Source organism: Bos grunniens, chromosome 10, assembly GCF_055505025.1.
Source record: "Bos grunniens cultivar Pamir isolate PY7600 chromosome 10, Bosgru_T2T1.0, whole genome shotgun sequence".
NCBI classification, from domain to species: Eukaryota; Metazoa; Chordata; class Mammalia; order Artiodactyla; family Bovidae; genus Bos; species Bos grunniens.
The window spans coordinates 96554677-96580104 of record NC_141174.1 but is presented as its reverse complement, the minus strand read 5'-3'; the positions used below and the strand labels follow the sequence as shown (position 1 = coordinate 96580104).

The window sequence follows — 25428 nt, the reverse complement described above, 5'->3', positions numbered from 1 at the left end:
CATCAGTCCACTTTAATAATCAGCAACTCAGAGCTGACCCTGTTTCATCAATGGACCCATCCTCACCCTGTTACCAGATTATATGAAAGCAAATCTCACATAATTTCATCTGCAAATATTAAAACAAAAGTTGTTAAAGTTTCAACAAAGCAATTTATTAGAAGAGATCCTACTGTCAAGCAAAAGTCCTCTCTAGGAGGGCATGTTAACCTTACCTTTGTCTCATTAACGGAATATTAATGCAATTAGCCGCAGCTACCGCAGCGAAGGGAACAAAACGTCCTATGAGCGGAGAGACATGCTGCAGAAAAGATAATTCCAAAAGCAAGATCTTATTTTTTCTACAGTACTGAATGCAAATACTTATTTCTTCTCAAAAACCACTACCAACACAGAGTCCTACTTGTATAGAAACGCAGGCCAAAAGTGTGCTCAAAACTTGTTTCCTAGAGGTTATTTTTATATTGCCAGCCTGGGCATCCTAGGACCAGGTGGACATCCGTATTTTGATGGCTGCATGTGGATGATGGAGCAGGGGTTTTGAAGTCCCAAAGTCTTGGGTTTAGATGCTGACTCCTCCACTCTTCAGAGGTGTGCCCCAAGGCACCCTGCCCAGCGCCCAGCCTTGATGGGCCGTGTGGGTGGTAGGGAAGCATTTAGCGCTTAATACACAGTGTCAGGTACAAACTAGTGTCTTGGCAAATGTTATTAGTGATGATATAATCTTTTTAAAAAAACAAAATACAGTTGAAAATGATGACTACAGTATTCATCAGACTTGAACTATTTTGAGAAATAACAGACAGACTTCGAGCCAGGTAGGTGAGAACAAATTAAGACGCTTTACTACGGAGACAATAATCTGAATACCTTGGTTAATGCGTTGAGTCCTAGAGCTGTTGCTACAGCACCTGTTGTTGCAGAAACGTAAGCTGTTCCCAGTTCACTGAAAAGGAAAATGGTACAAAAACAATGAGTGTATGTCAGAAAACTCAAGTCTGACATTTTGGGAAGAAATGAAGAAGATTAAGAATAGAGATTCCATAAAATATAACACAAATGAACTCATTGAAGAGACAGGAACATGCTCAGGAGAAGAGCCTCGTGGCTGCCAGGCCGGAAGACGGGAGGGAGCAACACAGTGGGGGGCTGGGTTTAGCGGATGCAAACCGCTGTATATAGAATGGATAAACAGCAATGTCCTCCTGAACAGCACAGGGAACTCCAGTCGACACCCTGTGACAGACTACAGTGGAAGCGAATGTGAAAAAGAGTGTGCATTTTAACTGAATCACTTTGTTGCATAGTAGAAACTAACAACACTGTAAATCAACCATACTTCAATAAAATACATTTTAAAAAAGATTCATCAATGATATATTCAGCTCTGCCAGCAGAGCTACTCATACAAAAAGGAAGCAGACCCATATAAAAATGGCATTCTTCACATATAACCTAAATACCACGCCAAACAAGTAGACATGGAGAATATGTATGTCTCGGGGAGGGGAAGAAAGGAAGCTGTGACTGGGCAGGAAGCTACAGATGTGGGGAAATTCATATTAACTTAAATGTTTGTAGCATATGGACTTATATAAAAAATACTTCTCAAAATATCGCTATATATACTGAAAGTAAAAATGCAGTGCAGCCATTCTTAAAATGACATCTTACTGTATAAAAATACTAAAAATCTTATCCTCTAAATACAAGTAAGCCCAAGCAGTTCTCTATTATTTTTAAATAAATTTTTATTCAAGAATTGGATGAAATGAAGGTGTGATCAGCACTGCTGCGTTGCAGATTTCAGTATTCTTTGTTCCCTAGGATGATAATAGAAGAATACAGATGATCAAACTCAATTTAAGAGTTAAAACAAAACCAAAAATTCTTTGAAGTGTTATATCAGTTAGGCTCAAAGTTTTGGTTAACTAATCACTTTAGCTTGCCTGAACATTGTTTCACAGGAGGCAAAATTTTAAATCCATTCACTTTCTTTCAGGCTCCAGAGACATCCTATTTTAAAGACAAATCAGATATAAAATCCCCTGCATTTCTGCAGAGACCCCCACTGCTGATGCTGCTATCTGTGTAACCCACAAGGCCTGCCCCGAGCTGCCTGCTGTGTGATCCGTGGGGGTGAAGGGGATGTGCTCCCGGTGCGGGAGCCCTGCCTTCCTACCAGCGCCACCAACAGCACGGATGATGTCTGAGAAGGCAGGCTGTGGAAACTGGTGTTTAGGCAGAAAGGGAGGAAAAGACACACTACTGAGATACAGGCTCCCTAAGATTCCGAACCATATAAACGATCTGTACAAATATACTTTTTCACCAGGAGGGCATCAGCACTGGATCAAATGAACGCCAGAGGAATGCAGAGGCTGGTTAACGCTTCCAGTCTTACTTGACAGTGAGGGGAGCATCTCCACTTCTGTTGGTGTAGTTGACCACGGCATTGAAGGACTGGTTGATCCACTGCCAGAAGAGCACTGCTGGAGTGGTCCTGAAATAGAGAGGTCCGTCACACACCCACCGCCGCCTGGGATCTAGCCGTCTGACGACGTGAGCGCCGGGAACCAGACGGGAGACGGGCTGGAGCAGGGAGAGCGCTGGGCCCAGGACTGGATGCTCTGCGTCAGAGGCTGAGGACCAGTGGAGCTGGGCAGGGTTTTATCCTCTCTGATTCTCAGTTTCCTCATTCATGAACTACGGATAGCAACAAGCTTAAGAGGGCTACGGCAGTGGTCCCTAACCTTTATGGTACCAGGGACGGTTTCATGGAAGGCAATTTTTCTACGGACTGCAGTGGGGGATGGTTTTGGGATGATTCAGGCTCATTACATTTATTGCACACGTCATTTCTATTATTATTACATTAGTTCCACCTCAGATCATCAGGCATTAGATCCTGGGGGATGGGATCGCTGGGTTAAGGTGAGGATGGAGTTAAATCTTGTCTTAAACTTGTAAGGGAGCCCAGCAAAGAGCAGGCACTCAATTGCTGTGATTAACGTCAGGTCCCTTCTCTTACAGAAAGAAGCTATCTGCAGGCTAAGTATTTCTCATCCCCCCTCATTCCACGTATAAGCCTAGGTGTTTACACCTACATACATACTTATACCTATATTATACGAATCGATTACAAAGAGACTCTGCTTAGAGGCTTTCTAAACGTTCTTTCTCATTTTCTTTTGAGTCTAAGATTTAGGGAGAAATTCAACCTCTTTTTGGGCAACAAGGAGAGTTCTATTCAACAGAAGGAAAAGGTAAAACAACCTCCCAGGATTGTAACTTTTATACAAAATGAAACTCCACATGAAATGACATTTATTTCAATACAACCATTCAAGTACAAAAATGTGCTTTAAGCTCCTGGAATATAAAACAAAGTGTTGTGACACTGCCGGAAGTTACCTATAAAATGTCATCATGCAGCCGGTGATGGTCATGTTCATTGGGACTTGAGCTGACATTCTTCCGATTAAAATCATCTTTTCACCAGTGTCAGGATGAAACGCTGAATCATAGATGTACTTTGCTCTCCATAATTCATTTTCTGTGAGACCTGAAGGAATGATTCCTTGCCTAGGAAAACAGCAAAAGCAACACAGCAATTGTTCATTCCAAGTCTCTCACCAGTGCTACCTAGAACATCTCTGTCTGGGTAGAGTGAAAAATCGAACTGTCATAAAGTCAGGGAAATTCCAATAATACAACGGACAGTATACACTTAAAATGAGCATTTTAAACCCACAAATCTCAACTTATCTATAATTTGGAAAAACAAAAATTTGTGTATAATAGGGAACTATTCAACTTTGAAATATTCTTTGTTTTAAATGACATTTTCAAATGTACTTTGAACTCTGTAAACTCTAAGATATTTTTACCTCATTAGACAAAGGCTGTGGCAATCAAGAACATGAAGTCATTCTTAAACCTGTATTTTGAAAACCTAGACTAGAAAGGTTCATTATATTTCCTTATCAAAGAAACACATATTCCTTGCAAGAAATTTAGAAAACACAGAAATTCATTAGCATAACTAAAACCATTCGAGCTTTCCCTGATTCACAGCCACTGGTAATGCTTACTGAATACCCTTTCAGGTTTTTCTAGATGGATGTATATGATGCGTTTATCACCTTTTTAATCAATGCTATTTTGTAAACCTTTCTCTGTATCTTCATATATTCTATATCATCTATACTGGGTTGAATACTTTTCCCCCCAAAATTCACACTCACATGGAACTTCAGAATATGACCTTATTTGTAAACAGGGCTGTTAATTATGTAGTTAAGATGAGGCCATGCTGGATTGCGGGGAAGGGGGTGCAAGTTCAATGACTGATGTCTTTGTAAGACCAAGCGCAGCCACATAAAGAAGGGTATGTGATGAGGGAGACAGAGATTTGAGAGACATGGCTACAAGCCTAGGGCTTCCAGACGCTGGAAGAGATAAAGAAGGATCTGCCCTAGGGCTGTCAGAGGGTGCCCCGCAAACACCTTGATTTCAGACCATACATTTCCATTATTTTAAGTCACTCAGTTTGTGGTCATGTGTTAAGGCAGCCATAGAAATCCTAATCCCTGCTGTAGGACACTGCAACTGCATTTAACATTTTCCACTGGTAAAGGATGAGGAAGTAAATGTCCTTATAAATAAAACTTTCCCCACATCCAAGATTACTTAGAAATGAGTATATTCTCTGAGATAAAAACTATGTAAAACATTAAAACTAAATATTTTATCCTTTTTCTCGACTTGAGTATGTCCCTTTTCTTATCCTCAGCAGCGGTCCCATCGTCATTATCTAAGTAGCCTGTTGTACTCTTTATACAATGTGGATAATTTTGTTCAGTTAGGTTATCTGCTGTCATGAAAATTTTTATTATTATGCATTCAGGTCACGGGGTTGCAAAGAGCTGGACACGACCAAGCACAGCACAGGAAGAAAATAAGGCTCTGCCCAGAAAGGTGTGACCCCTTGTAGGGTTATAGGTATGTTTACAGACACTTCTTGCATTTTCTTAATAGTCTTTTTGTTTGTTTTGTCACTTAAAGTTTTTAATCGATTTGGAATTTACCTTAAGATACCAATATGAGAAACTGCTTAACTTCTGCTTCCAGTTGGCTGGTCTCCCATTCCAATATGAAGATTTCAATGTCATCTTTATCACCAGTCGAGCTTTTATGAGCGTTAGGCTTGCTTTCTGGCCGTTCCACAGTAATCCCCTCATCTTGTGGTGTCGAAGCCACTACTGCAATCGATGGTTTATTTTTTTAACTACTTTTTTAATGGAATATAGTTGATTTATGACGTGTTAGCTGCCACTGTATGGCAGTCCACTCCATGCCTCGTGCAGCAGTGATCCTTCACCCCATTCCTCTTCTGCTTTTTCAAACCTGCCTTAGCTATTATTTTGTTAATTTTATAGGTGACCACAGTTGTATTTTGACCAGCACTGTAGTCATCTGGAGAGAACTGAAACCTCTGTAACATATCCAGGCCTACCACACATTCTTCCAGTTATTCAAAGGACTTCTTTTAAAGACGACGCCCAGCGTCTTGCGCTTGCCTCACATTGATGAATTCTCGTTTTGGCCATTCTTGTAGGCAGAAAGTGGTATTTGTCGTTTCTGTTTTTTACTTTAGACTTTCTAGTATATACTCTCTTTTTTCTTCCAGTTTTGTTGAGATATAGTTCACATACAGCACTATGTAAGTTTAAGATGTTCAAAATAATGACTTGACTTACATACATCATGAAATGATCAGCGTAATAGTTGTTCAGCGAACATTCATATATACAGACACAAAATTAAAGAAATAGAAAAAGATTCTTGTGATCAGAACTCAGAATGTACTCTTTAAACAATTTTTATATATAATGTATGGAAGTGTTAATTTTATTTATCATGTTGTATATCATATCTCAAGTACTTATCTTGTAACTGGAAGTTTGTATCTTTTGACTGCTTTTATCCACTTCCTCTCCTTTGCCCACTGCCTCTGGTAACCACAAATCTGAGCTCTTTTCCATGAGTTTGTTTTTGCAGGATAGCTGACCTACAACTCTGTGTGAGCTTCTGGTACACACCATAGTAATTCAGTACTTCTATACATTTCAAAATTATAAGTCTAGCTGCCATTTGCCACCTTACAAAGATATTCAAATTATAATTCTTGACATATCCCCACAATGTACATTTCATACCTGTGACTCATTTCTTTTGAAATTAGAAAAGACCCTGATGCTGTGAAAGACTGAGGGCAGGAGGAGGAGAAGGCAACAGAGGATGAGACGGTTGGATGGCCTCCCCAGCTCAATGGACATGAGTTTGATCAAGCTCTGGGAGATGGTGAAGGACAGGGAAGACCAGCATGCTGCAGCCCTTGGGGTCACAAAGAGTTGGACGCGACTAAGTGACTGAACAACGATGACAATTCAGTAAGTGGGAGTTTGTACCAGTTGGGAGTTAATCCCCTTCACTTATCCCTCTCCTCTCCACAACCTCCTCTCTAACAACCACCTGTCTGTTCTCTGTACCTGTGAGTTTGTGTCCGTTTTGTTTGTTCATTTGTTTCATTTTTTAGATTCCAAAAAATTATTGTTTTGAAGCGTCGTCTTCTCTTATTCTACACAAGTAAAATCATACAGTATTTGTCTTTCTCTGTCTGACTTGTTTCATTTAGCATAACACACCCAAGTCCAGCTGTGTTCTCAGAAATGACAAGATTTCATTCTTTTTTTTTTATGGCTGAGTAATATAGTTTTTACATATCTATATTTATCACAACTTCTTATCCATTCATCTATTGATTGGTACTTAGATTGCTTCCATATCTTGGCTATTGTAAACAATTCTGCAATAAACATAGGTGTACATATATCTTTTTTTGAAAACCCAGGAGTAGAACTGATGTATGTATGTATTGGGTTGGTGCAAAAGTAATTATGGTTTTGCGCTGATGAATTTTGCCATTTGATACTGGAATACATACTTAAATAAATGTGGTTATGTTATACATCATTTTAATGTGCATTCCTTGCTTTATCGTTTTTTGCTAATGATTTATTTAGTTCAGTTCAGTAGCTCAGTCGTGTCTGACTCTTTGTGATCCCATGGACTGCAGCACGCCAGGCTTTCCTGTCCATCACCAACTCCTGGAGCTTACTCACACTCATGTCCATCGAGTCAGTGATGCCATACAACCAACTCATCCTCCTGACTTCAACCTTTCCCAGCAACAGGGTCTTTTCAAATGAGTCAGTTCTTCACATTAGGTGGCCAAAGTATTGAAGCTTCAGCTTCAACATCAGTCCTTCCAATGAATATTCAGGACTGATTTCCTTTAGGATTGACTAGTTGGATCTCCTTGTAGTCCAAGTGACTCTCAAGAGTCTTCTCCAACACCACAGTTCAAAAGCATCAATTCTTCACCACTCAGCTTTCTTTATGGTCCAACTCTCACATCCATACATGACTATTAGAAAAATCATAGCTTTGACTAGGCAGACTTTTGTTGGCAAAGTAATGTCTCTGCTTTTTAACATGCTGTCTAGGTTGGTCATAACTTTTCTTCCAAGGAGCAAGTGTCTTTTAATTTCATGGCTGCAGTCACCATCTGCAGTGATTTTGGAGCCCAAGAAAATAAAGTCTCTCACAATTTCCATTGTTTCCCCATCCATTTGCCATGAAGTGATGGGACCGGATGCCATGATCTTAGTTTTCTGTATGTTGAGTCTTAAGCCAACTTTTTCACTGTCCTCTTTCACTTTCATCAAGAGGCTCTTTAGTTCTTCTTTGGTTTCTGCCATAAGGGTGGTGTCATCTGCACATCTGAGGTTATTGATATTTCTCCCAGCAATCTTGATTCCAGCTTGTGCTTCATCCAGCCTGGCATTTTGCATGACGTACTCTGCATATACGTTAAATAAGCAGGGTGACAATATACAGCTTTGACGTCCTCCTTTCCGGATCTGGAAGCAGTCTGTTGTTCCATGTTCAGTTCTAACTGTTGCTTCTTGACCTGCATACAGATTTCTCAGGAGGCAGGTCAGGTGGTGTGGTATTTCCATCTCTTTAAGAATTTTCCACAGTTTGTTGTGAAATGTCTTATTACTTGCTGCTGCTGCTGCTGCTAAGTCGCATCAGTTGTGTCCAACTCTGTGCGACCCCATAGATGGCAGCCCACCAGGCTCCCCCATCCGTGGGATTCTCCAGGCAAGAATACTGGAGTGGGTTGCCATTGCCTTCTCCAATGCACGAAAGTGAAAAGTGAAAGTGAAGTCGCTCAGTCGTGTCCGACTCTTAGCGACCCCATGGACTGCAGCCTACCAGGCTCCTCCATCCATGGGATTTTCCAGGCAAGAGTACTGGAGTGGGGCGCCATTGCCTTCTCCATATTACTTGCTATATATTTCATATTTTTTTAAGACTATGGAAATGACGTTAAACAAAAGGCAAATCTGAGTGATTTTCAAGTTCAAAATGGGTTGTAAAGCAGCAGAGGCAATTCGCAACATCAAGAACTCATTTGGCCTAGGAACTGCTAATGAACATGCAGTGCAGCGGTGCTTCAAGAAATTTTGCCAAGGAGACGAGATCTTTGAAGATGAGGAGCCCATCGGCCGGCCATCAGAAGTTGACAAGGACCACTGAGGGCAACCATCGAAACTGATCCTCTTAAAACTACATGAGAAGTTGCTGAAGAACTCCACATCGACCTTTCTGTGGTCGTTTGGCATTTGAAACAAACTGGAAAGGTGAAAAAGCTCGGTAAGTGGGTGTCTCACAAGCTGACCATAGATCAAAAAATTGTTGCTTTGAAACGTCGTCTTCTCTTATTCTACACAACAACAGTGAACCATTTCTCAACCGGATTGTGATGTGTGACAAGTGGATTTTATATGACATCCAGCAATGACCTGCTCAGTGGCTGGACTGAGAAGAGGCTCCAAAGCACTTCCCAAAGCCCAACTTGCACCCAAAATAAGGGTCATGGTCACCATTTGGTGGTCTGCTCCTGGTCTGATCCACCAGAGCTTTCTGAATCCCAGTGAAACCACCACATCTGAGAAGCGTGCTCAGCAGATTGATGAGATGCATGAAAACTGTGGCACCTGCAGCCCACACTGGTCGACAGAATGGCCCCCAGTCTTCTCGTGACAACGCCAGACCACACTTTGCACACCGAACACATCAAAAGGTGAACGAGTTGGGCTACGAAGTTTTGCCTCCTCCACCACATTCACTTGACCTCTTACCAACCGGCTACCACTTCTTCAAGCATCCTGATCCCTTTTTGCAGGGAAAATGCTTCCACAACCAGCAGGGGGCTTGGAAAACGCTTTCCCAGAGTTCATCGGATCCCCAAGCACGGATTTTTATGCTACAGGAATAAACAAACTTATTTCTCCGTTGGCAAAAATGTGTTGATTGTGATGGTTCCTATTTTGATTAATAAAGATGTGTTTGAGCCTAGTTATAATGATTTAAAATTCACGATCCGAAACCGCAATTATGTTTGCACCACCTAATGGTTTTAATTTTTAAAGGAATCTCCATTCTATACATTCCCACCAACAGGACATGAGGGTTCCCTTTTCTCTACATCCTCACGGAAAGTTGTTATTTGTTGTCTTTTTGATTCTGACAGGTGTGAGATGATACTTCACTGTGGTTTTAATTTGCATCTCCCTGACAACTAATGATGCTCAGCACCTTCTGCGTGCTTGCTTGATATTCTATATTTTCTTTGGTTGAGTGTCAGCAGGCTACTCAAATCTTTGGGCCATTTTAAAAAATTGGGTTTAAAAGAAGTCTTTATCTCTTCTTTCTTTATTTTTTTTTTAATTTTATTTTATTTTTAAACTTTACATAATTGTATTAGTTTTGCCAAATATCAAAATGAATCCACCACAGGTATACATCCTTGATGTAAGTCCCTTATGAGCTGTAAGTTTTGCAAATGTTTTCTTCCAGTTTGTGAACTGCGTTGTTGCAGTGTCTTCTGCAGTGTAGAGACGTAACTTTTCCCTTATTCTTTATGCTTACAGCCTAAGGAATCTTTGCCTATCCCAAAGTCATACAGCTTTTATCTTGCTTTCTTCTAGAAGCTTTATAGTTTAGCTTGTATATTTAGGTTTATCATTCAAGTTATGTTTATGGTTTTGTTTAAGGATTAATACTTTTTTTAATACGAAAATCCATTTTTCCAGACCCACTCATCTAACAGAATATTCTTTCTCTACTGAATTATCCTGAGAATCCTATTTTGGGATCCTCTATTCTGTTCCAGTGATGTATATACCTATCTTTATGCCAATGCTATACTGTTTTGATTACTCGAGCTTGATAGTAAATCTTGAAATCAGGCATTTAATATTTTTGTTGCTACTGAAAATACTATTTGTAAAATTTCAATTTCCAGTTATTAACTGTTACTAAATAGAAACTCACGGAGAAGGCAATGGCACCCCACTCCAGTACTCTTGCCTGGAGAATCCCATGGATGGAGAAGCCTGGTAGGCTGCAGTCCATGGGGTCGCTAAGAGTCGGACACGACTGAGCGACTTCACTTTCACTTTTCACTTTGATGCACTGGAGAAGGAAATGGCAACCCACTCCAGTGTTCTTGCCTGGAGAATTCCAGGGATGGGGGAGCCTGGTGGGATGCCGTCTATGGGGTCGCACAGAGTTGGACATGACTGAAGCAACTTAGCAGCAGCAGCAGCAGCAAATAGAAACTCAACTAATTTCTCTATATTGATCTTATATCTTGTGATTGGGCTAAACACACTCTTTGCATTTTTGGTTCATTTTTCCTACACAGATGATCATGCTTTCTGTGAATGAAGACAGTTTTAGTTCCTTTCCTGTCTATACATCTTTTATGTTGCTATTTTTTCTTACTGGACTACTAGCCACTCAGCACAATGCTAAATGAAAGTAGTGACTGTTGAACTCTTGGCTTTGTTCTTGATCTCAGGGGAAAACTTTTCATTCTTTCATCATTAAATTTGGTGTCTGTTGTAGGGTTTTCTTAGATGTACTTTATTCCTTCTATTCCTAGTTTGCTGAGAGTTTTATCATGAATTGATGTTGGATTCTTCTGTCTGCTTTTTCTGCATCTATTGAGATGACCATATGTTTTTCTGTCATAGTCTACTAATACAGTAATTTCCAAATGTTAAAATGAAATTGCATTGTTGTAATAAACCACATTTGGGTTCTGCTTATTTTGGGTATTATCCATTTTTTATGTGGCTAGCTTTAAGCTGTTAATTTTATTGAGGATTTTTATGTCTATGTTAATGAGGGATATTGGTCTGTAATTTTCTTGCAATCCCTTTGGCTTTGCTGTCAGTAGTGTCATAAAATGGATGAGGAAGACTTTCCCCCTCTTCTCTTTTCTGGGAAAGTTTGTGATGGAATTGGTGTTGTTTCTTCCAATGAAGAAATGCTTTCACCTGTGATGCTAACTGGTCTGAGAGATTTTAGTGGGAAAGTTTTATATTTATTTATTTATTCCATCTTTCTCTTTATTTTTTATTCATCTCATTTCTTCCTTATTCCTTTTTTCTCTTTCCTTGCCTTCTTTTGCATTGAGTCAATTTTGGTAATTTGTATATTCATAGAGCGATAGAATGAGAAGGCAATGGCACCCCCACTCCAGTATTCTTGGAATATTCCTGGAAATGTCCTGGAAAATCCCATGGACAGAGGAGCCTGGTGGGCTGCAATCCATGGGGTCGCTGAGTTGGACATGACTGAGCGACTTCACTTTCACTTTTCACTTTCATGCATTGGAGAAGGAAATGGCAACCCACTCCAGTATTCTTGCCTGGAGAATCCCAGGGACGGCGGAGCCTGGTGGGCTGCCGTCTATGGGGTCACACAGAGTCAGACATGACTGAAGTGACTTAACAGCAGCAGCAGCAGAGATATTTTACTAAGATTTCTGAAATTTTTAGCAAAGAGCTAAATAGTAGGCTTTATTTTTATATTTCTATTTCCCATAGGAAACTTTCTTATCCTCTTGCTATATAGTTTGAATTTTATGTATTTATTTTGTATTGATTAGATGTGCTACAGGCTTATCTTTCTCTAGGTTTATCAAAGAATTCGTTTTTACATTTATTTTTCTATTAATTTCTGACTTTAAACAAATACGAACTTCCCTCTGTTTTCCTTGAAAAGCAGTCTGTGGAGTGGTTAACAACATGTACTCTGGAGTCAGACTGTCTGGTTCCTATGCTGGCTCTGTCCCTTAACAGCGGCAGGACTCGGAGCCAGCTAAACTTTCCTGCCTTGGTTCTTTCATCTGAAAAATGGGCACACGAATAGCATTTACTTTTGCTGTGACGCTTAAATGAACGCATGTAAAGTGCTGCAGGCAGTATCAGCCCACGGCATGTGCCATGTGGTATTGCTATTTTCTTTTTATTATTTTGTGCTGCTCTTTAATTTCTTTAAGCTGAAGTCTCAGTTCATTTGTCATCAGCCTTTAATGTTTAATCAGAGGGATATGTAAAACTATAAACTTCCCTTCACAGTACAATTTTGGCACAATCCCCTAAGTTTTGATATTAATTTTCTCATTATTTTTACTTTGTGATTTTATTCTTGGTTTTTCTTTTCATACAGTTAAAGGAAAGGATTGAACAACTCTGATGTGATTAGATGACTATGTTTAATCAAGTTCTGTCTGTATTTCTAACGGTCTTTTCTTTGTGTATTTGATGCAACATTAACCACTGTTTCATGAATACTGACCATGTTCATTTTCTCAATATCAATTTTCTTCTGATCTATTTGCCCTGAATTGAATTTTGTCTGATTTTCATACAACTTCCTTTTTATTTGCAGTTACTTTTGTCCTGCTTTGTAATGTTAGCCATTTTTATTACCTTCGGTTGGGTTTACATTAAAGTGGCATTGTTGGAATCTCATGAAGACTACAGATTATTGGTATTCATACTTCCTGAAGCTACACTATACATGATTCTTCTTTGATGCCAACTAACCCTTTGAGATATCCTCCCCCGAAAGGTCACAGATAGTTTGTCTTTTGGTAGAAGAAGGAGAACTCTGGGGTATTTCTTAGTCATTAATTCAACAATTGGTTTTACAAATGAATATATATGTCTTATCATAATAAACTGTGGAAAATTCTGAAAGAGATGGGAATACCAGACCACCTGACCTGCCTCTTGAGAAACCTATATGCAGGTCAGGAAGCAACAGTTAGACCTGGACATGGAACAACAGACTGGTTCCAAATAGGAAAAGGAGTTCGTCAAGGCTGTATATTGTCACCCTGCTTATTTAACTTCTATGCAGAGTACATCATGAGAAACGCTGGACTGGAGGAAGCACAAGCTGGAATCAAGACTGCCGGGAGAAATCAATAACCTCAGCTATGCAGATGACATCACCCTTATGGCAGAAAGTGAAGAGGAACTAAAAAGCCTCTTGATGAAAGTGAAAGTGGAGAGTGAAAAAGTTGGCTTAAAGCTCAACATTCAGAAAACGAAGATCATGGCATCCGGTCCCATCACTTCATGGGAAATAGATGGGGAAACAGTGGAAACAGTGTCAGACTTTATTTTTCTGGGCTCCAAAATCACTACAGATGGTGACTGCAGCCATGAAATTGAAAGACGCTTACTCCTTGGAAGGAAAGTTATGACCAACCTAGATAGCATATTCAAAAGCAGAGACATTACTTTGCCAACAAAGGTCTGGCTTGTCAAGGCTATGGTTTTTCCTGTGGTCATGTATGGATGTGAGCATTGGACTGTGAAGAAGACTGAGCGCCGAAGAATTGATGCTTTTGAAGTGTGGTGTTGGAGAAGACTCTTGAGAGTCCCTTGGACTGCAAGGAGATCCAACCAGTCCATTCTGAAGGAGATCAGCCCTGGGATTTCTTTGGAAGGAATGATGCTAAAGCTAAAACTCCAGTACTTTGGCCACCTCATGCGAAGAGTTGACTCATTGGAAAAGTCTCTGATGCTGGGAGGGATTGGGGGCAAGAGGAGAAGGGGACGACAGAGGATGAGATGGTTGGATGGCATCACCAACTCAATGGACATGAGTTTGCCTAAACTCTGGGAGTTAGTGATGGACAGGGAGGCCTGGCGTGCTGCGATTCATGGGATCACAAGGAGTGGGACACGACTGAGCGACTGAACTGAACTGAGCGTGTGTTAGGATTCCCTTTGTTCTCAAGGCCAAATAGTACTCTATTGTGTGAATATACTATGTTTTATTTTTTCATTCATCCTTCCATGGACACTTGCATTGCTTCTAGCTTTGGCTGCTGTGGGTAATGCTGCTATAAACACCAGGATGCAAATATCTGTTTAAGACCCTGCTGCCTCTTCTTTTGGGTATGTGCCCAGAAGCAGAATGGCTAGATATATGGCAATTCCATTTTGAATTGTTTGCAGAATCACTACATACTACAGATTTCTTATTTTTGAACTCAATTTTGCTTCATTTCTTGACCTCATAAGAAGGACTGATGAAGAGTCTATTTTTTACATTTTTTTAAGACTCTTTTTTTTTGATGTGAACCATTTTTTAAAGCGTTTATCAAATTTGTTACAATATTGATTCAGTTTTATCTTCTGGCTTTTTGGCTGTGAGTTCCCAGACCAGGGATCAAACAGGCACCTCTTGCATTGGAAGATGAATTCTTAATCACTGAAGAGCCAGGGAAGTCCCCAGGAGTTCATTTTTGATGTATATTTTTCTGTTGCCTCTCTAAACAGACTCTCTGGTATAACATTCCTGAGTTACATGCTTTCTCCAGGAAACCCAGCACATTTTTGCTGTCCTCACATGCTCAGTGCACAGATGAAAAAGTTGACTTCTCTGTCATTTGTTCTTTTTTTTTAAATAACTTTTTTCCTGTTTTGGCTGCTTATAACATTTTTTAAAGTTTCTTTGTAGAAAAAGAAAAGGAAAAAAATTTCCATTTTGTGGGGGTCTCTGCCTGCAACAGAGTGAGTTTAATTTCTAGATATTTCACCAGAGGAAAATTCTTTATTTACTTAATATTGCTTTGTTCGCATTTTTCTAATTTCTCCTTGAGAAGCATCAGTGAATTATGTCTTCACGCGCCATCCTCTATTCTCCTGAAATACAATCCTTTGCACACTCTCACTTTTTCACCTGGGTCAGACGTTGACAAATCATGTCCTATTTTTAAATGGCTGGGAAGCTAACAATGGTTTTTCCATTTTTAAAGGGTGGTGAACACGCAAAACAACACAAAAGAATAAGACTGTAGGGCTCGCAAAGTGAAAATATTTACATCTGGCCCTTCGCATAGGAAGTCTGCCGACCCTGGATTCTCACCCTTGGAGAGCGGCTCAGGTTCACCCCCAGCGTCTCTGTGTCTGCTGCTTCTCGGTACCACTGACGTCCTGAGTTCTCCACCACTGGCTCCAGTGAAGGTTTTACTTTTGCTCTTACAGGTTTAGGGGCTTTGCAATCTCCTTTATGGCTTCGTTTCAACTCCCCTAGCTGTCTTTACCTCTCTACCTCTCTTCTTTTCTTGGCTTTTGTTCCAGAATCACAGAACATTTTATTTGTCAGAATTCCCAGAATAACATTTCTGCTCTCTTCCACTGCCTGTTTTCTCAGGACTTGCTCACAGGGCTCCAAGATGTTCTCTGCCCAGGGAGCCCTCCTTCTGCACGGCTGCGCATGCCAGGACCTGGCCAGCTCAGTGCTCGGCAACAGTTTGTAGACTGCCCTTGGCTTCCCTGACTACCCACGTGACAGCCAGGTATGTACCCTGCATGCATTATTTACGGCACGTTTAGGCTTCTAGCTCACACTAATCCAATTCTCAGCTTCTAACTTTCCCTGAGAGTAGGAGTCAGAAAATTACTGTCTGTGGCCTATATGGCTAGCTAGCTAAGAGTGGTTTTTCTATTGTTTTTTTTAAAGGATTGTAAAACAACCAACCAACCAAAAAGCAAACAGCCAAGAAATTAGCAAGAACAGACAGAACATGGAGAATAAGACAGAAACCCTTTGTGTCCACAAAGCTTCAAAGATTAATATATGGTCATTTCGGAGAAGGCAATGGCACCCCACTCCAGTACCCTTGCCTGGAAAATCCCATGGATGGAGGAACCTCATAGGCTGCCTTCCATGGGGTCGCTAAGAGTCGGACATGACTGAGCGACTTCACTTTATTTTTTCACTTTCATGCATTGGAGAAGGAAATGGCAACCCACTCCAGTGTTGTTGCCTGGAGAATCCCAGGGACGGGGGAGCCTGGTGGGCTGGCGTCTATGGGGTCACACAGAGTCGGACATGATTGAAGCGACTTAGCAGCAGCAGCAGCAGCATGGTCATTTATCAAGAAAGCTGCATATCCATCAACAGACGAGTGGATAAAGAAGACGTGGTGTATATACATACATACATATATATATATATATATAGTTGACTCATTGGAAAAGACCTTGATGCTGGGAGGGATGGGAACAGGAGGAGAAGGGGACGACAGAGGATGAGATGGCTGGATGGCATCACTGACTCGATGGACATGAGTTTGAGTAAACTCTGGGAGTTGGTGATGGACAGGGAGGCCTGGCGTGCTGTGATTCATGGGGTTGCAAAGAGTTGGACACGACTGAGCGACTGAACTGAGCTAAACTGATTGATATACATATATATATATAGAGAGAGAGAGAGAGAGAGAATGCTACTCATCATAAAAAAGAATGAAATTTTGTGATTTGCAGCAACGTAGATGGAATTGGAGGGCCTTATGCCACAGCCTTGTCTAACTCAATGAAACTAAGCCATGCCCGTGGGGCAACCCAAGACGGGCGGGTCATGGTGGAGAGATGTGACAGAATGTAGTCCACTGGAGAAGGGAATGGCAAACCACTTCAGTATTCTTGCCTTGAGAACCCCATGAACAGTATGAAAAGGCAAAATGATAGGATACTGAAAGAGGAACTCCCCAGGTCAGTAGGTGCCCAATATGCTACTGGAGATCAGTGGAGAAATAACTCCAGAAAGAATGAAGGGATGGAGCCAAAGCAAAAACAATACCCAGCTGTGGATGCGACTGGTGATAGAAGCAAGGTCCAATGCTGTAAAGAGCAATATTGCAAATGAACCTGGAATGTCAGGTCCATGAATCAAGGCAAATTGTGAGAGAGTCATTTCCTAGGCAGGTTGATAAGGAGTCTAGGGGTCCCCAAAGAGAGAGGGGTCTGGAATTCTCAAGGAGGAAGAAAGGACAAACTTTTTTTCTTTCTCCACATTCCTTAGGATTATATACCAATGATGTATCCTGCCTAAGGACGGTCTTTGGATTCAACCTTCTGTTATCTTAAAATGTTAATTATGGAGTAGACCTGGTCTTTACAAGGATGTATCTTGCCTGAGGACAGTGTTATCTTAAAATGTAAATTATGGGAGTAGGTCTGATGAGGTCTTTACAACCTCCAGACATTCTTTGGATTCACTGGAGAGTATATAACTTCACTGTTAACACTAGCAAGCGGGTACTCTTTCTGCCCCCTTCTGATGCCTATGTCAGAAGCTTTCTCTCTCTCCTTTATACTTTAATAAAACTTTATTACACAAAAGCTCTCAGTGATCAAGCCTCGTCTCTGGCCCCGGATTGAATTCTTCTCCTCCAGGGGCCAAGAATCCCGGTGTATTCGCGTGATTCAACAACAACCTTTCATCTTGGGGGCTCGTCCGGGATCCTTCAGGACAAGGTAAGGATGCTTGGAGCTTTAGTTCTTTGTTCTCTTAGCGAACACGTTTTCTGCTGTGCTTTACTAACCGTGTGCTTGTGTGAATGAATGGCATGCCCTGCGTGAAACAAGTAAGGAGCTCTGCTCTGCGGTTCCATGGTGATCTCATACGGCTTATGGCAGAAACCTGTCGGGGCGTTATACCGACCTGCCAATGCCAACAGGCACCCAATGTCTCCTTTGGGAACCAACCAGAAATGGGCAAAGCGTGTGCACTGAACTCTCCTTTCTCGGTCAAACTTTTCAGTCTCTTTGACCATTTCACAACTCCTTGGGAATTAGAAGTACTAACCTAATCTATCGGATCATAGACTTTCAAGGGACTTGTGATCTATACTGTTATTGTGTACTGTGGCTTAGGTCCCAAACTTGGATTGGTAGTCAAGAAAGTGTCTAGCCTCGCTAGGAATCGAAAGTTCGTAAGCTAGATGGAGCGCTAGCTCCCAGAACATCTCTGAGGTTAAAGGTTACTCAGATTGGGACTGTGATGGGTTTCTTTTTCTTTGGTAACGCCGGCTCTTAATGGATCAGAGGAGGCTGTTATACTGGTGTGGTGATGCTTGGAAAGAACATCTCAGTTTTATGTTCGTGTCGGTCTTATTGTGGTCAGGAAATACTCAGGGTCGTGCACAGGCACTCAGGTGACGAACGTTTCCCCCAGTAGTCTTAGCTTGGGAGGCATTCCGGAAGGTTACTCTGATTCACCCCGGGTGACATCAGAGGCAAGCAAGGTTAAGGGTGAAGAGCTGGACGTCAAGTAGGGATGCTATCAAGTCTACCCCTGGTACATCCTCACCCCATCTCGGTGGTAGAACCGGGAGGGACACAGACTGCGCCTGCGTCGGTAAGGGACAGACCAAGTCCGACCAGGAAGGAAAAGCTTTTGGTGTAACGTCTGTCTACACCCCCATCTAGAGCAGGGAGGGACGCCTCTGGTAGAAAAATGGCCTTGGTCGCTTTTTTTCTCTCTTACAGATGGGAGCTAACAATTCCAGCCTCACTCCTTTGAACTGTATCCTGAAAAACTGGGATAGATTTGATCCCCAGGGCCTAAAAAAGACACACCTGGTCTTCCTATGTGATACTGCATGGCCACGGTATCCATTGGAGGATGGCGAACGGTGGCCAGTTGGAGGGTCTCTTAAGTATAATACTGTTCTGCAATTAGACCGGTTCTGTAAGGAACAAGGGAAATGAGTAGAAGTAGCATATGTGTTGCCCTTTTTCTCTCTGTGAAATATGCCAGACTTATGTCCTAAGGGTATAGATTTGGGCGTGAAAACTTCAGGTCCCTCCTGTCCTCTTACTTTGCCCCCGTACCGGGGACTCCAAACTGGGATTCAAACTGCCCACATGGAGGTCCAAACAACGCCTGTCTCAGTAAGACCTCAGACTACTCTGGTTTCAGTAGAAACTCAGACCATCGAAGTAAGAGATGAGATGGAGGACAGGAGACAAAGAGAAGAGGAAAAACAGGTTTCTCCAATCTATCCCTGGGATCATATGCGCAGAGCAGCCAGAGAGACTGAGGAACAGCCACACAAGCTGTTGCCTCTTTATGAAACACCCACCGGGAGAAATAATCAGTCTGTGAGAGTTAATAAGCCTTTTTCTTATCAAGAAATACAAAGAATCAAGGAGAATCTGGGAGACTATTTAGAGGATCCAGAAAAATATATTAGAGCCTTTAAAGGTGTTACTCTGCTTTATGACCTCACTTGGAAGGATGTGATGTATATCTTGGGACAAACGCTGACTCCTGAGTCAAAGACTCGAGTTTTGGGAAAAGCGGTTGCTTATGGAGATGAATGGCTTGGTAATGAATCAGTAGGGAAGAGGGAGAACAAGATAGCGGCCCTCCCCACTGGGAATCAGGCGGTCCCAACTATAGAACCAGATTGGGACTACAACACAGCAAAAGGAATATGGGATCAGAGTCATTTTGTTAGATGTATTCTTGAAGGACTTAGGCAGGTGCGTTCTAAGCCTTTAAACTATGGCAAATTGGCAGATATAGAACAGGAGGAGAAAGAAGCTCCTGGTAAATTCCTAGATAGACTGAGAGAAGGCCTTCGCAGATTCACTGAGATTGATCCCGAAAGTGAAGACGGAAAAGTGATCTTAAAGGATAGATTTCTCACTCAGTCGGCTCCAGATATCCGCCGTAAGCTATTAAAACAGGCGTATGGACCAAATCAGTCTTTAGATACTCTGTTACAACTGGCTCAGACAGTCTATTATGGTAGGGAATATGAGGAAAAGAAAGAAAGGCAAAAAAAGACAAAGGAAAAGGCGGAAGCCTTCGCCATGGCTATGAAAAACATTCTTAAACAGCCTGAGAAAAATGCCCAGAGGGGCCCAGGTGAAAAGGGATAGGCTTGCTATTACTGTGGAAAGGAGGGGCACCTCAAGCGAGATTGCCCTCAGGCATCTAAGCCGCCCCCGGCTCCATGTCCGGTCTGCAAAGGACCACACTGGAAGAGAGACTGCCCCCAGAGGCGTAGGTCTCCAGGGTCGGACTCTCAAGACAATCAGGACTGAAGGTGCCCGGGGGTCCCCACACAAGCTCCCATCCTAATTACACCTGAGGAACCCCGGGTATTAATAGTTGTGGGGGGCCAATCCGTCGATTTCCTTTTAGATACTGGGGCAACTTATTCTGTGCTTACTGAAGCCCCTGGCCCACTTTCTTCCCGATCCGCTTCCATAATGGGACTGTCTGGACGAGCCAAAAGGTATTATTTCAGTTACTCTTTATCTTGCAACTGGGATTCTGTGCTGTTTTCACACGAGTTTCTGATCGTGCCAGAATCTCCCTCACCCCTTTTGGGAAGGGATATACTGAGCAAGGTCCATGCCTCTGTTTTCATGAATATGGAGCCCTCCCTTTCTCTCCCTTTAGTTGAACAAAATGTAAATCCTAGAGTATGGGCTGATGGAAAATCTGTGGGTCGAGCACAAAATGCTATTCCTGTAGTTGTTAAGCTCAAAGACCCACACACATTTCCACATAAGAAGCAGTATCCACTGAAACCTGAAGTTAAGGAAGGGTTAAAACCCATCATCGAAAATTTCAAGGAGCAGGGACTATTAATTCCCTGTAACAGTCCTTGCAACACTCCTATTTTGGGTATAAAGAAATCGAATGGTAAATGGAGACTAGTTCAAGATTTACAAATAATAAATGAGGCTGTAGTTCCTTTACACTCCATGGTGCCTAATCCTTATACTCTATTGTCTGAAATTCCTGAACGGGCCAAATATTTCTCAGTAATTGATTTAAAAGATGCTTTCTATTCAGTGCCTTTGGCAGAAGAAAGTCAATTCCTATTTGCCTTTGAAGACCCTACGCAGCCAGCTTCTCAGTTAACCTGGACAGTTTTGCCCCAGGGATTTCGTGACAGTCCTCACTTATTCGGACAAAGTTTGTCACGGGATCTACAAAACTTTAATAGCTCTGAAGCAGTGGTGTTACAATATGTAGATGATATTTTGCTCTGTGCTGAGACAGAGGAAGCTTGTTCGCGAGCCTCAGAAGATTTCTTAAACTGTCTGGCAGACTGTGGTTACAAGGCATCAAGAGAAAAGGCTCAGCTTTGTCAACAATCAGTTAGATATCTGGGCCTAATCATATCAGAAGGGACTAGGGCCATAGGCCCTGAGAGAATTAAACCTATACTAAATCACCCCCTACCTATGACTTTAAGACAATTGAGAGGATTTTTTGGGAATCACAGGTTACTGTCGCATTTGGATTCCAGGTTATGGGGAACTTGCTCGGCCTTTATATAAACTTATAGCTGAAACTCAACAGGCCCAAACCGACAAACTTGTTTGGTCTCCAGAAACTCAAAAGGCTTTTAAGGTTCTTCAGACTGCTCTCCTGCAAGCTCCAGCTCTGAGCTTGCCCACAGGGTCAGAATTTAATTTGTTTGTCACTGAAAGAAAAGGTGTGGCATTGGGAGTTTTGACACAACCCCGAGGGCCTCACCAGCAACCTATTGCTTATCTAAGCAGAGAATTAGATGTAGTTTCACGTGGGTGGCCCCACTGCCTAAGAGTAATTGGGGCAGCGGCTTTATTAGCACCTGAAGCTTTAAAAATAATTAATGGATGAAACCTTACTGTACTGACTTCTCATGATGTGAGTGGAATCTTACAGTCTAAGGTTAGTATTTGGATGACAGACAGTAGGCTTCTTAAGTATCAGTCATTGTTGTTAGAAGGACCAGTAACTAAACTTAAAGTTTGTGGAAATTTAAATCCTGCCACTTTCCTTCCTGAGAAGGAAAATGAAACACCTGATCACGATTGTTCTCAATTCCTAACTTTAAACTATGCAGCTTGGGAGGATCTAAAGGATACCCCATTAGCCAATCCTGACATGGAAATATTTACAGATGGCAGTTCTTTTGTTCAGGATGGAAACCGTAAAGCAGGTTACGCCGTGGTGACTGCTGAACAGGTTTTGGAAGCAAAATCTCTCCCCCAGGGAACCCATGCTCAGTTAGCGGAGCTTGTGGCTCTGACCCAAGCTCTAGAGTTAAGCAAAGGGCAGCAGATGGGCCTGATAATCTATGTGAGTCTCCTTCTGCTGACTCCAAATATCCTGAGTCTGCCGTTGGATCCTCGAGACAATGTCTTCCTGTCCTGGGCTCACTCCTATGCTGCATTCCACAATCGGTCTAACTGCTGGGTCTTCGGAGCGCTCCCCTCTTCGTCAGTGGAAGGCTTCCCGTGGTGGACATCCCCACTTCAAGGAAAAGACTTTCTCCAAGTCTGTGAATACCTTCGACAACAATCACATGCGATGCCTCTTCTTCATCTGATGACATCTACCAACCCTAAAATGGACTGGTGCAACTCTGTACTTTAACTATGGACATAATGTGACTTTTAATTTTAATTCGGATTGTTTTGTTTTTGCTGTTTGCTCCCTGCATCTGTAATTGTATAACTGGATTTGTTTCTAGTCTCATGAAAGCTTTTAAGTTACAAATGGTTGCTCAAACTCCTGCTACTGCTGTAGCTTCCTCCAACTACTATTTGGGGCCCCTGGATCAGATATCCTCAATATGAGGATTAGGAGAATATGTTGCCTCACCAATTTAGGGACAACGCCCCTTGTCAGCTCGGAAGCAGTTATGGAAGGAGAACGACGCCCCTTTTCCCTAGGCATCATAATTCTCCTAAAAGAAAAGGGGGGAATGAGAGAGTCATTTCCTAGGCAGGTTGATAAGGAGTCTGGGGTCCCCAAAGAGAGAGGGGTCTGGAATTCTCAAGGAGGAAGAAAGGACAAACTTTTTTTCTTTCTCCACATTCCTTAGGATTGTATACCAATGATGTATCCTGCCTAAGGACAGTCTTTGGATTCAACCTTCTGTTATCTTAAAATGTTAATTATGGGAGTACACCTGGTCTTTACAAGGATGTATCTTGCCTGAGGACAGTGTTATCTTAAAATGTAAATTATGGGAGTAGGTCTGATGAGGTCTTTACAACCTCCAGACATTCTTTGGATTCACTGGAGAGTATATAACTTCATTGTTAACACTAGCAAGCGGGTACTCTTTCTGCCCCCTTCTGATGCCTATGTCAGAAGCTTTCTCTCTCTCCTTTATACTTTAATAAAACTTTATTACACAAAAGCTCTGAGCGATCAAGCCTCGTCTCTGGCCCCGGATTGAATTCTTCTCCTCCGGGGGCCAAGAATCCCGGTGTATTCGCGTGATTCAACAACAACCTTTCAATTGGAAGTGGTCAAACAGGAGATAGCAAGAGTGAACATCAACATTCCAGGAATCAGCAAACTAAAATGGACTGGAATGGGTGAATTTAACTCAGATGACCATTATATCTACTACTGCGGGCAGGAATCCCTCAGAAGAAATGGAGTAGCCATCATGGTCAACAAAAGAGTCCAAAATACAGCACTTGGATGCAATCTCAAAAATGACAGAATGATCTCTGTTTGTTTCCAAGGCAAACCATTCAATATCATAGTAATCCAAGTCTATGCCCCAACCAGTAACGCTGAAGAAGCTGAAGTTGAACGGTTCTATGAAGACTTACAAGACCTTTTAGAACGAACACCCAAAAAAAATGTCCTTATCATTATAGGGGACTGGAATGCAAAAGTAGGAAGTCAAGAAACACCTGGAGTAACAGGCAAATTTGGCCTTGGAATACGGAATGAAGCAGGGCAAAGGCTAATAGAGTTTTGCCAAGAAAATGCACTGGTCTTAGCAAACACCCTCTTCCAGCAACACAAGAGAAGACTCTACACATGGACATCACCAGATGGTCAACAACAAAATCAGATTGAATATATTCTTTGCAGCCAAAGATGGAGAAGCTCTATACAGTGAACAAAAACAAGACCAGGAGCTGACTGTGGATCAGACCATGAATTCCTTATGGCCAAATTCAGACTTAAATTGAAGAAAGTAGGGAAAACCACTAAACCATTCAGGTATGACCTAAATCAAATACCTTAGGATTATACAGTGGAAGTGAGAAATAGATTTAAGGGCCTAGATCTGATAGACAGAGTGCCTGATGAACTATGGAATGAGGTTCATGACACTGTATAGGAGACAGGGATCAAGACCATCCCCATGGAAAAGAAATGCAAAAAAGCAAAATGGCTGTCTGGGGAGGCCTTACAAATAGCTGTGAAAAGAAGAGAAGCAAAATGCAAAGGGGAAAAGGAAAGATATAAGCATCTGAATGCAGAGTTCCAAAGAATAGTAAGAAGAGATAAGAAAACCTTCCTCAGCGATCAGTGCAAAGAAATAGAGGAAAACAACAGAATGGGAAAGACTAGAGATCTCTTTAAGAAAATTAGAGATACCAAGGGAACATTTCATGCAAAGATGGGCTCAATAAAGGACAGAAATGGTATGGACCTAACAGAAGCAGAAGATATTAAGAAGAGGTGGCAAGAATACACAGAACTGTACAAAAAAGATCTTCACGACCCAGATAATCACGATGGTGTGATCACTGACCTAGAGCCAGACATCCTGGAATGTGAAGCCAAGTGGGCCTTAGAAAGCATCACTATGAACAAAGCTAGTGGAGGTGATGGAATCCCAGTTGAGCTATTCCAAATCCTGAAAGATGATGCTGTGAAAGTGCTGCACTCAATATGCCAGCAAATTTGGAAAACTCAGCAGTGGCCACAGGACTGGAAAAGGGCAGTTTTCATTCCAATCCCAAAGAAAGGCAATGCCAAAGAATGCTCAAACTACCGCACAATTGCACTCATCTCACACGCTAATAAAGTAATGCTCAAAATTCTCCAAGCCAGGCTACAGCAATATGTTAACCGTGAACTTCCTGATGTTCAAGCTGGTTTTTAAAAAGGCAGAGGAACCAGAGATCAAATTGACAACATCCACTGGATCATGGAAAAAGCAAGAGAGTTCCAGAAAAACATATATTTCTGCTTTATTGACTATGCCAAAGCCTTTGACTGTGTGGATCACAATAAACTGTGGAAAATTCTGAAAGAGATGGGAATACCAGACCACCTGACCTGCCTCTTGAGAAATCTGTATGCAGGTCAGGAAGCAACAGTTAGAACTGGACATGGAACAACAGACTAGTTCCAAAT

General features: G+C 41.8%; 1 protein-coding gene across 3 annotated transcripts in view; it reads right to left on the bottom strand.

Moving 5' to 3' along the window:
* Window positions 1–25428, bottom strand: part of SFXN1 (sideroflexin 1) — a 62111-nt gene that overhangs the window by 18035 nt on the left and 18648 nt on the right. For all 3 annotated transcript variants that reach the window (XM_086319024.1, XM_086319023.1, XM_086319025.1), the window contains exons 3-6: window positions 3415–3585; window positions 2405–2503; window positions 871–946; window positions 216–301 (exon numbers count right to left, since the gene is read on the bottom strand). In XM_086319024.1, the coding sequence (XP_086175150.1) occupies window positions 216–301; window positions 871–946; window positions 2405–2503; window positions 3415–3585 (432 nt within the window). The remainder of the gene's footprint in view (window positions 1–215; window positions 302–870; window positions 947–2404; window positions 2504–3414; window positions 3586–25428) is intronic.